The sequence below is a fragment of the Chenopodium album genome, chromosome 25 (genome assembly GCF_948465745.1).
Source record: "Chenopodium album chromosome 25, dcCheAlbu1.1, whole genome shotgun sequence".
NCBI classification, from domain to species: domain Eukaryota; kingdom Viridiplantae; phylum Streptophyta; class Magnoliopsida; order Caryophyllales; family Amaranthaceae; genus Chenopodium; species Chenopodium album.
In genome coordinates, this window is record NC_137858.1 from 3,750,417 (window position 1) to 3,764,657 (window position 14,241).

Below are 14,241 nucleotides of genomic sequence, written 5' to 3' on the forward strand. Positions count from 1 at the left end.
GAGTTAAATCCAAAGTTTCCATGACATGGATACCTTAAATTTCGTAAAACGGGTTCTGCTGTTATTAAGAGTAAGATGTTTATTAAGTTTCAATTTATAATAATGTTTCAAACACTCCCTTCGTTTCTAAATGTTCTTCCAAATTGGACGATGATTGTCTTGAAAAAAGTCGAAACAGAAACCTTTAGTTCGAGAAGGAACATTTGTCATAAGACAATGTCATATGATTTGGGTTGTTTTTGACATAGTATGAAGATTCTGTCTGCTACGTAAAAGATTTTTTTCATGAATGATGATGCTAGTCAGTGCCTAGTAGTCGTGTAGTTGTAGCTGGTCAGTGATGTTGGTTGAATTTCATCAATTTCTGTACAAATCTTTCATTATTTTCAGTGAAACAAAAGATTTCTGTTTTTTTGACTCGTAAGTTTGCACATATTTGGGCCCTTTTTCTTTCTTTGTAGCCTTTTTACTTTCTGTAACAGCACTGAAAATATCTACCATGTAGTAGTGAGAATCTTTTACTGGTTTCTCTCCAAAATGACTAGCAATGTGCCAATCTCCCCTGTTTCAAGGATTAACAATCTTAACTCCCTGATGATCTAGACTTTGCGAATGAATTAGTATAATCCGATTCAACTTAGAGTTTATCAAGTTTGTATTATGCTCTTTTACTAACATATTCAGTTCAGTTTGGTTCTAATCATTTTTATCTTTACATCAATTTCTATTCGAAGTAAAATAAAGTTACCTTATTCCAAAACTACACGCATTTTGGTTTAGGTTCAAGCTTGGATCGATCAATAGGGTGTTTGTCAGCTTGCCGAGTGGATATGCGTTTTCATATATCATAAACTACCAAAGATGAAAGATCTCTCTTGGAAGTCCCTCAATAAATGTAATTGGCACGTTTGGATGGGAACATAAGATCCCCCACCACTGTAGAGAAAGACAAGGAGCACAAAAGACTCTTATGCTCCGCTGGAAATGAGCTAAAAAAATATCTGGCTTTGATAAATCCACGTAAAAGTAAATTACAACGAATAATGCAAATAACATCAGGACAAAAAGAAAACAATTAAGCAGAGCAAGCAAAATTACTCGATTAGAATGTCACAAATTATATGATTACATGGATAATTAATACACAATTAAATGGAAAAAAAAAAAAAAAAAAAAAAAAAAAAAAAAAAAAAAACCAAACCCCGGTAACTCAGATACTCAATACTACAGCTACAAACAGAAACATTTATGAACCAACTACCAATATCAAATCATTGGATTCGCAGATCAGAAAAAATTAATGAAACTTTCCCTCTCACCTGATTTTTACTGTCAAACAAAGTTAGCAGCAAATTAAACACCACCTAAAACAATCAATGAAAAATCAAATTATCTCAACCACCTTCTAAGATCACTGGTTGAAGATGGGGATATCTCACCCCCAAGGCTATCCGTACAACAAGATGAGTAGATTGATTGTTGCTCCATCATACCCAATTGAACACCATTCACACTCTTAAAACTTGGGCTCCTTAAGTTGTAGTTTCCATACCCCATCCCACTATATGGATCAGGATTGGGGAATGACAGCCTCTTCTTGACCCCAGACCCGGTACCGGGTCGATCTCGCTCTGGTGTCGAGGGCCGATGCCTGGGAGCACTTTGAGACCGGAGTCGCGCTTTAGCGGACTCTGTGGCTGCCATGTAATTAGGCTTGGGTCCACCACTGCTAGTGCTTGTGGTAGCACTGGTGGCAGCTCCTTTGTGATTAGGTTGGACATTGCCATTATAGAAGTAATTTGATCTTAAACTTGGTGTTTGAGACACTTGACTGCTGTAGCTCCTATCTTCTCTAATGCACCGTGGGCTAGCGGACCGGACTTGAATAGGCCGCGCCCGGGATGGAGAGGGAGTGGTGGATGGTGGATGTTGATGCTGGTGGTAATGATGTTGTGACTGGGATTGGTTGTGATGCGCTCGACTGTGGAGGGGCGAGGATGGGCGTTGATTATGGTGCTGAGCATGGTAATGGCTTGCTGATGTTGAAGTTACTGATCTTCTGAAGTTAGGAGCTAAGTAAGAGTAAGGCTGTGCAGTGTCAATTTCAACAGTTTTGATTGAGTCTCTATGATCAGTTGAAGCTCTGGCTCTAACTGCAGGGGAAGGGGCAATGCTGGAATCCCATTGTTTAGAGGCCATCCATCTGTCTAGCCATCTGGGTTTCTCCTCTAACTCTTCTTCTCCCACTGAACTCCTATCGCTTCTCCACATCTTCTTGCCCAAATCAAATCATATTGCACACAAATAAGCTCAATAACACACAAACACGCGCGCGCACACACAAACAGAGAAAGAGATATTGAGGGAGGTGGGGAGGAGTGAAGAGAACTACCTGCTGAGAGAAAGCTTGGGAGAGGTTCTTCTCTCGTCTGAGAGCAGCATCTTTTCTACTCTGCAACATGGCTTTGACTTCCTCAATAGTGTGTGGCCTTTCATCCCAATCATCTGCTAAACTACTTGGTTCTCTTGAATGTGACTGTTACATTTAACAATCCAATCCAATAAATACATCAATTAGACCAAAGAAGTTCGGAGAAAACCAGGGGAATTGATTGAGGCTTACAAGTGATCTTCTTTCTGCTATATCCTGGAGATAGCGCGATTCGACAACACTTGTGGTATCACTGAAAGTAGATTTTCTGCTACCTTCATGAGATAATCTCAAGCGCTGATCAAGAACCCGGGCTTGAACTCTAACCAGAGCTTGCATGCATTTCAATGTCATCTTTGCTTGTTTTCTAACATTATGCCCTCTTACTAAAGCTTGCAACTTTACCAGCCCTTTCAGTGCTCTGAGCGCCCTCCTAGCCTATCATCTCCAAACCCAATTAAATCAATCAATAAATCATGTTTTTGTCAAGTCTTTTCATTCTGTTATACAAGAACAGCAGTGCTTACCAAATATCCTCTGAAGGCAGTCTGAATGAGAACAGCTGCAGAATGTTCTCTGGGGTAGTTAGCATTTGTTGGCAATGAATTTGTAAGCCTTGCTGCCTCCATTGCAGCATGTGCGGTGGCGACAGCTGCATCGGCAGGTGCCGCTGTAGCCACTGCCACCGCTATAGCGTGCCTCTGCTCAGACACATCACTTCCTGTGGCTGCAGAAACAGGACCACCAACACCACTACTACCATTACTACTCTTTACATGTGGGCTCGGCTGCACAGCTGTAGTAGATGGTGATTCTTGTTGATTTGTTGCCTTCTTGAAAAGCCATCTCCTTTTCTCTTTCTTCTAAAACACATGAAAAAAAACCCCCATTAAAACCCACAAATTAATTTACAGGAAAGATTGAAACTTTTTTCATTTATTTGAACAGCTAATTAAGGAAAAAAAAAAACCTTTTCATCATCTTGGTCCTCTGATAGGGGAGTATCATGATGATCTTCTTTTCTTCTGCAATTCCTAACTTTGTCATGACTTTCTTTAGTAGGAGATCTAAAAGCTCTCTTAACAGCAGTCAACCAAGAACTACCCCCTTTCTTCCCCATGGATCATTACATTCAATCAAATCTTAAAACCCACCCAAAATGTTTATATTTTTACCCCATCCCCCTATTCTACAGCATATTCCATCAAAATTTGGCTAGTAAAAGAATGTTATATGGGATGCTACTATAAGACAAAGCCTATATATATCAGATCTTTCTATAGCAGCTAATATTTGGTGAATAAGGTTTGGTTTGATAATTAATAAATGCAAATAAGAAAAAGATAGGAGGGAAACAGGAGCTACTCAAATTATGACTGTAGGAGGAAATGAGGGTTGAATACCAAAAAAATAATTCACTGGGAAAGGTGAGAAGTTTTTAGTGGGCATAAGCGTGGTGGGTGTCAGAGGGTGCGTCATTTACTTGCAACTACTATAATAATAACAATAATAATCATAACATAAAGTTTTTATTTCATAAATTATTAAAATCTAGATTCTAGAGTAGTCAGCAACAATAATACAGAAAAAGTACCACAGATCTCTTTCTTTAATTAATTAAGTTAAGTTTCTTATTCTGGGGAAAAGGATAATGAGAATAAATAAAGGCAGGCATTGAAGGTAGCGACTTATAGCGAGCAAGCTCACTGATAACTGCTAAAATCGAGAATTTTGAAAGCTTTGAGAGTGAAATGAGAGAGAGAGAGAATAATAACAGATCATAAGAGTAGAGAGAAGGGTAAACTGGGTAAAACTATAAACAGAGAAGAGATGACATGCACAGGAATCAAGACAGTTGCACTAGTGGGTATCTTTTTTTTTTTTTTATCAGCTTCCAGCTTTACCTATGAAGATGCTAAATCTAGCTCTTAAGATTATGTATAAACACAATTATGTATAAGCACTTAAATATTAAGCATAAATACACTAAACGATGCGTAAATTGATTAGATACTCCAAAAGTAATACGGAGTGCTATTTTAAGAAATACTAAGTATACGGTTACAGTATACCAAAACCCAATAAGAAGAATTGATGAGGAGTGGGAAAAAAGCTAAAAAGTGTCTCTCCAATTCTGGTGACTCCCCTCATGGAATCACGTGTAGTGGATCAGGGGGGAAGTAAGGCAAAATTACACCCACAGAACACTTAGATTTAGAGTCACAAAAACCACACATGGCTACATGAATAATAAGAGAGGGCCTAGGCTTAGGGGTGCGGGGTCATTCAAGAGCATTGCATGTTGGCAAGCTGTCCCAAGTTTTGTAAGACTTATTTCATGACAAATAACACTCCAAGTACTCCTGTACTTGTAAACTTGGCAGCAGCTGTATCACTGTTGGCATTTTCTCCACTTAAAAACAGAAACACTAAAAAATGAACCAGCTATTTAATTACTGTAACTAATTGTAAGTTACAAAATAAAAAAATGTTAATGGGTGGCTTTCAATAGCAGAGCAAGAATGACTGGTCAAAAGTATTTAAGATTCTCCAGGTTGGGTTCTGGGTTGCAGGGTAATAATGCAGTGAAATCATTCTGAGCTCATGCTATATGCCAAGTTTAATAATACATCACCTTCATTTCACTCTCTCTCCTAATCTTATGTTTTACATCAATGTTAATGCAACTATGAAGGCACTAGTTTTTTAACCGGAAAATACGGGCTCCATTTCCCCTTCTTTACTTTCCCAAAAATTTTACTCTTTCAGTAACTTATTAAGGTTAACATTGCCCTATAAAGATTGCTTAGCTCAAAGTTATTTAAGTTAACATTCTACTTTAAGCCACTTTTTTCTCTAACTTTTCTGTCATCTTTACCAATATTAACATCGACAAGTACAACAACTAATCCGTAGAAATGACGATGTATCAATTAAAAATACAAATTATACATGTGTAAATACTTGTTTTGATTATCTTTTACGGTAAAACTTTTGTCAACAGCATATAATATGATCTTATCTGTATAATTCAGTCATTAATGTTATAAAGAATTCATAATTGGGAACAACTGTCCTAAGTTTCCAATAATAATAAGAACTACCTACATCTTGTCCTCAAATACCTCTTGGTTGCTTCCCTTATCATTAAGGTAATATATCCTTTCCATCAATTATGAATAATACAAATTCATGATTTGATGCCACTAACAAATGTAGTAAGTTATTGATACAAATCTGCAGTGGTGGGTCGTGTGCAATGAATTAAGAGGGCCAGCCAGTAAAATCTTTGGGTCTAAGATATGCATGAAGTACTAGTCCTTGTAGAGTAAAACTCCTCTTCAAAAGTTTTAAAGAAAATACAGTTTCATTTTAGTTTGTCCATATCATAACTCATAAGTGTTCTGTCCTCTTCATGTCATGGGTACGGACACTTGGACATTTCATTTTGATAAAAATAGCACTTATATACCTCCTAGGCATCCTTACCCATAACGAGTTGGACACTCATGAGTCACAGCCGTATTCTTGCATCTTCAGGTTGAATGAATCTAGCATTCATATTTAAGTTTAAGCATCATTATAGCATATGATTTATCGCAAGTTCTATATGAAGTACTCCGTACTATATAGTTCCTACAGAATACTCTCTCAATTACTTTCATTTTGGATTGTTTTTATAAGATTGTCTCATTTCCTTTATTGATAACACAGTCTCTACTCTCTTTATCACATAACTGACACACTAAAGAACAAATTCATAAACTAACTCAATAAAACTCCTTAAAGAGTCACATTACGGGAATGGAGAAAACTACTCGAGAGGAGAGAGTAGATACTAAGGAGCAGTGGAGCACCTAATGTATGCTGCAATGGTACTTTTTGAGGGCTTAAAACCTTACCAATCTATCGAAGCTTTCTTTATTTCCTCTTTTCCAATAATAATACGAGGCTAACTTATCCAAGGCTCCAACCTCTCCCTACTTAAATCTGAGCACATGCAATCTTGTACATCAAACTTTTTAGTGAATATCAGCTTTTCCTATCTTTTTTGCTAAGCCAAGATCAATCACTGCAACATCCAACCACCAATCCACCATATGCAGCAAGATCAATTTCAATCATTTACAATTACATGATTATATTTCTAGTCTTGAACCACAATCTTGAATTTCATGAATGTGAAAACTTTTTACTCTTAACCCAATAACACTTATAGTCACACAATTAAAGACTTAAGAACACATAATAGATGGAGATGCTTATTTCTAAGAGAAAAACTTACAGTACTCTTAGGTTGCAGAATATATAGTTGCCGCGTCTGCCTCTTCCGGTGCCAGCCAAAACTCTGAATTATGTCAAGCTATAGCGCGCATAATATTCACATTATGTAAATGTGCTTTATAGAAAAAGAACTCTCACAGACTAAGTTAAAGGTTTTCGGGGCCAGTGCTCCAGGTCTGAATATCAGGGCTTTTCCTGATCAAGAACTTACATCAGAGATGCACATCTATTTAACTTCAAGAAATGGAACAATACAAAGACTGGCTCTGAGAAACTGTGCTTCAAAATCATACTCATATATCCTGTTTAGTGTAGACTTAGGGCCTTCTGTATACTTTATTGTGAAAATTGACTTTCCGGAGAATTGAACTGTCATACATACAAGATCCTTAAGGTGGGAAGAACTTGCCTAATTAAGATCTGCAACATGTAAATTAAGTGTATTAACAAGATAGAAAACAGTCAACATGGCTCACAGCAGAGTTGCAAGACGGAAAACAAATTTTGAATTTACCCTTGAGGAATGAGGCCATCATAATCTTAAGATAAAAAGAGATTGGAGAGTGGCTTCACAATGCTGAAAAAAAGTGATCCAGCTGCATTGTAGAATAATTTAGAACCTTAAATTCATTAATTGTCCGAAATTTCAAAATACTAATCTGGTAAGACACTAATATCAACAAAACCAAAAAAAAAAAAAAAAAAAATACTACAGCAGAATCTGAGGATACTTTTCATAGCTATACATACATAACCAAGACAAGCAGGTGCTAGCATAATAACACAATGTCAACACTCTCTTGTACAACAATCACAAGTTTGGTTCTCCCCCAACACATAAAGATATTAAAATAAATTTTATTATAAAATATATCTTGTCTAGATAACATAGGTTATTGTAGTCAATATTAAAGACAGAAACAAAATTAAGTCAGAATCCATATAAAGTCCACATTGCTGTAAACAATTAAATACCCTCATGGCCTCATGTATGGGGGTAGATGCATAAGGCCTTTAAATGAACATAAAAAGTTGCCTCGTAATTTTCCAACAATAATGTATTCTAGAGGACCACATTACAATTATACATCCCTAATCCTCACCTGGATCGTAACATCTCATGAAACAAAGCCCAAAATTGCTCTTCCCGACTCAATGCAAAAGCAACAAAACAAAGTTCGAGTACAGCTGAATCAACCAAATCATACCTCCACTGACCAGCCTCTTAATTGTTCCTTTTATACCAACAAAAAAAAACACTACTTTTTGAGGTCTCACCTAGCTACATCCGTTACAAAATACATTTAGATTGCTTCCCTTTAGTACTTTAAATTGCAATGACTTTTATCCAATCAACCTCATACTACACTAGAACTCTTAGCTCACTCTAAGACAAGTCTGTGCCCCTGAATCTCATTGTTGATCATGTTCTAAGCAGAGGTTCTGCTGTTCTTAGTACTCATTCTCTGTGTACAAAGCATCCTAATTTATATCGCAATAAAAGTCATATGTAAGGCATGATCACAATATCAATGAACCATATACCATATCTATTCCCTCAAGTGTATACAAGCTCTTAGACTACTCAATCCATTTGTTATATAATGTACAAAACCTTATGCTTATTAATCCTAAACATCACATATGATCACATCTTATAATCATTCGAGTCCACCTGTAATAGAGATTAGTGATAGTGGAATCCAACTCATCATTTTCAAACTTAGTCAATTAGTAGTGAGTTTGCAATGTCACTTATAACAAACACCGCTAAAATGCACAACATTGATCCCACCATTAAGCATATTCGCTCATAATGCCTCATCTCTCTCAGACAACCGATGATTTTCTCTAAGACTATTTGGTAACTCACGCCCTACATTCTTAAAGGAGATACTAGTACGGGTTAACATGTTAGTCACTTAACAACCAATGTGTAATAAACTTCCAAATTAAACTGATATACAAAAAAAGTTGAAAGGGCCACACGCCCACACAAAAAAGAGAATTTGACTACCTCGTAACATTTAGCATTGAGGGTAAAAATTAGGGTTTGATTTTTAGCAGATTATGACAAATTTCTAAATCGAAAGTGATTAGGTTTAGCATAATATTAAGGTAATTTTGCACATTTTAGCCAAACATATACGAATTAAATTGCAAATTAAGGCGGGAAAACATCTCAATAATGCAATACTAAAAGATTAGGGTTTGAAAAATAATCATGTAATCAAGAAAAAGACAAGGTAATTAAGCATAATTTGTGATCAATATTAAACCTAATAACTATAAAAATTAACAAAAAAAAATATGAAATAGAGAAGATAATTAGAAAGTTGAATTTATAAAAAATGCCAAGGGTTGAAGAATTCACCCAGTATGAGTTGTGAGTTGAATAGTTGATCGAAGAAAATTAGGAGTAGTAGCATAAACGGCGTCGCTTTTGGTCGTTCCTCTCGAAGTTGAAGTTGAAGTTGAAGAGTTGGAAGCAGGGACATGAAAATGCAGCAATGGCTCGCGAGGTAATGTTGGACTCAAAAATGGCTCTTAATTTACGATTGTGTAGTTCGCTAACAAATTTACAGCCCTATCATTTGGCCCGACTACTTTTTTATGATGTAGGGAAAGTCTCATACTCTCATAGGGCATTGACATAATTTGATCTCGAGTCTTAAATATCACTTCTTAAGCTTTTAACCAATCACTTTTGAATACACCCGGTTTTCAGTAATTTACTGTACATTGAGTTCACTTTTGTCAAATTTAGTGTCACTTTTGTCAAATTTAGTATCACTTTTGTCAAATTTATCAAACAAGTATAAATAACTCTTATATATGTCAGAGTAACTTTTGTGCGTTTTAGTGTAACTTTTGCGCCTTTTATTGTCACTTTATAACGGATGTTCAGTAATTTACTGAACATCCGTTTTATTTAAAAATTTGTGTTAAGCTAATTGTTCATCCACAATTTTTTTTTTTTTTTTTTTGAAGAAAGTTGATCATCCACATAAAAACCATGCTTATTAGTCAAAACTTCAACTATTTATAATTTTAAGTATTAATCAGTTATAGAAATGATGTACTGTATCTAACTAACAAGATTTGGCATAATTTGGGTAAATTACATCATACCTATTGTTAGTGCAATTAAGAAAAATGAAAAAAGATTAAGTTTCCTCAACCCATCTGATAGAGAGAAGTAGGAATGTAATTTAGGAACGGAGGAAGTGGTTAATAACCTTTTTCCCGGTAAAAACTGTAACTAGGGTGTAAATTATGCATATTTCGGAATATTTATTTGGAGGGTTCATATTAAGAGCATGTGTTTTATTTTTTATTTTTGCTTCTAAATGGGCCAACCCTTTTCCAATCCAATATAGTAGTACTTGCCATGAATGGGCTTATGCAACATGAAGCCCAGCGATATAACAAATTTGGGCACTCAAACACAATGCAAGCTGTATATTTGTAGCTGGCGCCTGGTGGAAACAAGAAAGAGAGGATATCACTTTTTTCTAATTTCAGACAAAGAAGAAGAATTGTAATTGTTGTTATTGTGCATGCACTTTTACTTCGTTTTCTAGTATTATAGACGTCTCTAAGTGCTACTTTCGATTTGACTATAACTAAGAATAATGACTTTAACCCAATAAGTTTCAGATTTGATAAGAGATTCTCATATAGAAGTTTTATCCTGTTATGGAAAGATAGAGTGATGATAGTATTAAGTTTATCTTAGACTTAGGGGGCAATCTATTCACGTACCTTTAAAATAAGTTCAAATCTTAAATCAGGTGTAATTAGATGAAAAATTAAGTTAATCCAGTTTATTAAGTTAAGTATTCAGATAATTTCAAATGAAGAGAACTCACTCTAGTTTCATCGCGTGATAAATTTATACTTTCTACCCTAATATGATTGATAGTCTAGTTATGATCACAAAAGTCATGACAAAATGGGCAATATGAGTTTTTTTTTTTTACAAGAGGATATCAAAAAAATCATGTTAGTATCTTGAGGTCATATATTGTGAGCGGGTCATCTCAAATCAAAAGAGAAAGAATTGTCTCAACACAACTTCTATAAACAGTTTAAAGGTAGTAAGATACCCAAAGAAAGACACAATGAAAGCAACCCTTGAAGAAAAAGAGGTTTAAACAACGATAAAATTTAGTAAAAGAGCAACAACTCACTGGATATGTCTAAACTTTTAATCACATCATACGCACGGAAATAAAGAGATATGGTTATTAATTATTTTGCAGAAATTTCTTGTCAAATTAGTGCATGATAAGCTTTTGTAAATGACATCAATTGATTGTTGTTCTTGCGTAGCTAGTTTTCAATGGGGTCATATATTATATAACCTTAAAGCTATGTTGATACCTAAAAAAACTAGCGCATCAACCACAAGATTATTGAAAATATATATATATATATATATATATATATATATATATATATATATATATATATATATATATATATATATATATATATATATATATATATATATATATATATATATATATATATATATATATATATATATGTATGTATATATGTATGTATATATGTATATATATGTATGTATATATGTATGTATATATATATGTATATTAAATAACTTTTTCTTTTTTCAAATGATTCATACGGTCTCACAATTCACAAAGATTAAATACTACGTAATTAGTGTTTTGTGTGAGTTAACTCCTTTTCTATTACTATTACTATAAATGTGAGTGTGACTTTAATTTATAATTATCTTGTTTGAGAAAAATAATACTCCGATCCATTTTAGTGTTGGTGATTATAAACTTGCATTGTGAGAAAAAGAACCTTTCGATCAAATATTTATACTTGTATTTAAATAGTACAAAAGTCAAAGTATGGATATTACAAACTTTGTGAAACAAAGAAATATACCACGATATCACATACACTAAAGTAGTAGAGGATTAGAAGGAATAATCGACATGAATATAATAATATAGTACGTGTGTGGGTCTGTAGAGAGGATTACAATATATAGTACGTGGGTCAAAAAAGGAGAAAAACAAAGCAAAGAGAAGGTCTTTGGCAACAACCACTTGAGGTTTAGGGAGCATGATGGCCTTTCAAATCTGTGGACCGACTGTGGTCACTCCCTTCAAACAACGACTTGCTAGCCAACTTTGTTACTTCCTTTAAGTTTGTACCGGAAATGCTTGTCGGCTTTCCCCCCATCCCATTTTGTCATTTTCATTTAGTTCCTCTAACTTATTATAGTATTGCATGAATTTTATACTATAATAATCTATTAATTCATCAAACCTTTATCAATTTAATTCATTACGTTATAAAAATCATGTCGTTTTGCCGCTTGAGATTAGTCCAATTCGGTACGTTACCAAGTTTACTATGTCCAGGCCATGTCAAATTGTAAGTGGCTCATTATTGGTAGCATAAACAAAATCAGTTTGAAATGGATTGCAACTTTCTCACATGACAATAAACATCTTGTACAAATGTATGAGAGAGTCACTTACTCGTATTATTTACTTTGTACTCCCTCTGTCCCTTATTATTTGCACCATTTGATCCAAAAAAACAAGTTCTCACAAAAAATGGACCTATGGTGCACACAAAAAGAGACTGAGGGAGCATTATATTTTATGTTTTAAAATCAGCGTGAAAATTTTAAAGGGTAATGATATATGCCCTTAGGATTATATATAAGTATTAAATATACTTCCTAAAATGGAATTAAGTTGGCGATTCATAACAAAATACGCACAAATTGGTGTAATTAATGTTAATATATTTTCAATATTTCCTTTGTTAGCTTCTAATACATAGGCTATGTTTATCAATTTCCAATTTTAAAATATTAAGCAAATGTCGCTTCATCAATTTATTGTTTCATTCATTGGAAGTACGATTTACATCTTATGATGAAAGTGTGAATTCTCAAAAACGCAATGTAGAAATCTGTTTTTCTCTCCATAGCCTCATTGACTAGTGATCTTAATTAAGACAATGAAATATTTGATTCCTTTTGTTTTATTTGCTTCTTTGAAAATTGACCCAACATCAATTGGGGTCGTATGTGATTTGCCAAGACATAGTATCAAGCTCCAATTAATAGTTATGCCGAAAAGAAAATAGGATTAAAACATTATACTATACGAGTGTTATTGTCAAATATCTATATATTCTTATTGCATATACGACGATAATTCAGGAGGATTAAGACTAATGACAACAAAAAGTCAATAAAGACGAGATAAGATGCTGCTTAATACGAAATACGTGCATGTAAATGCTGCAAAAAGACAAAACAAAGATGAGGTAGAGATGATGAGTGCGTGATTGAATGGTGTTGAGTGTAGTAACGTACTAATAATGTGATAATCAGATGTTATGCTAATACTTCAAATGGAGTAGTAAAGTTTCACAAGTCACAACTTACAAGTACTTGAAATGTCATAGTGCCTTATCCACCCACAAATAATTAATAAGGATATGCATGAGATACCATCTTCTTCAAACAACAATTAAAGTGTATCATGTTAATTAAACTCGGAATTTTAGGATAGCAACTTATTATAAAAATATCCACAATTACATACCGTCATCCACGGAGTTTAGCTTACAACAAAATATAGCTTGGGTATGTTGGACAAAACCTAGCTACTTTGACCTACCCTATAATTAATTACTCTATCTACAATCCCGTTTTGAGCTACCTAAGCTAGTAAAAGCCCATAATAAGAGTATAATATAGAATTTTAACGGTAATTAGTTAATTACTTAAACCAATGGCATGCTTTAATCAAGCAACATTTTTAATTTAGTAGACGCATACAAGAATATTATTTACACCTCACTTGCAAAGTAGCAAGGTTAGCTACTTGAAGGTTTTTATCATGATTAGTACGTACTCTTTTTTTCATTGCTCTATCACAGTGATTTTGACTAGCTTAGCTTTTCAACGTTATGGTTTTTCACTTCAAAAAATATAGCTTTCTTTTCACTAGTTGTAGTTACAGTCCTCTTTGAATAGTACGTATAGATTTATATCCCCCCTCTGATCTCCTTCCCATACAAGTTTTACTTTGCATTTTCACTAAATTTTAGAAATTCAAAATAGCGTCTTATTCATTGATTTTCAGTTGGCCTGGACTTATCGATCTGATTGTACTTATCTTATATTATTCGAACATATCCAAAATTAATGGTTCGAAATCAAATCCATAATAAAATATGTCCCTCATATATATAGTTAATGATAATCGCCAGTTCGCCACGTCAGAATTACATGTATGGAGGTATGAAACTTTATACAAACAAAAAAAGTTCCATGCATGCTAGCTTAGCCAAGCTAGCTTAGGAACATCAATTAGAATAATAATGGAAGACAACATAATTGGAAACCCAAAAAGATAAATTGATTTTTATATATGTTTTCACAAGTATATATAATAATATGAAATGAAACACTACAAACAAGAATCATGTATGATAGATGATACCCCATTTTAATA

General features: G+C 34.1%; 1 protein-coding gene across 2 annotated transcripts; it reads right to left on the reverse strand.

The window, feature by feature from the left end:
- Nucleotides 1–1,159: 1,159 nt before the first annotated feature.
- LOC145613383 (protein IQ-DOMAIN 18-like) lies at nucleotides 1,160–4,455 on the reverse strand. Of its 2 annotated transcripts, none has more exons than XM_081668482.1 (5): nucleotides 3,402–4,455; nucleotides 2,959–3,291; nucleotides 2,624–2,869; nucleotides 2,393–2,536; nucleotides 1,160–2,271 (listed from the first exon to the last, which is right to left on the reverse strand). In XM_081668482.1, the coding sequence occupies exons 1-5, from the start codon at nucleotides 3,549–3,551 to the stop codon at nucleotides 1,390–1,392; spliced, it is 1,755 nt and encodes a 584-aa protein (XP_081524608.1). In that variant the 5' UTR covers nucleotides 3,552–4,455; the 3' UTR covers nucleotides 1,160–1,389. The 2 variants fall into 2 exon arrangements, with proteins under 2 accessions (XP_081524608.1, XP_081524607.1); XM_081668481.1 differs by having other exon boundaries at nucleotides 1,166–2,271; nucleotides 2,959–3,294; nucleotides 3,402–4,445.
- Nucleotides 4,456–14,241: the final 9,786 nt, after the last annotated feature.

Excerpts from the sequence above, each read along its gene's own strand:
- LOC145613383 (XM_081668481.1), bottom strand. The coding sequence starts at position 3,551 with ATGGGGAAGAAAGGGGGTAGTTCTTGGTTGACTGCTGTTAAGAGAGCT. Across the intron at positions 2,537-2,623 it reads TAGCAGAAAGAAGATCACTT|TCACATTCAAGAGAACCAAG; the intron begins GTAAGCCTCAAT and ends TAAATGTAACAG. Across the intron at positions 2,272-2,392 it reads CCCAAGCTTTCTCTCAGCAG|ATGTGGAGAAGCGATAGGAG; the intron begins GTAGTTCTCTTC and ends TTGGGCAAGAAG.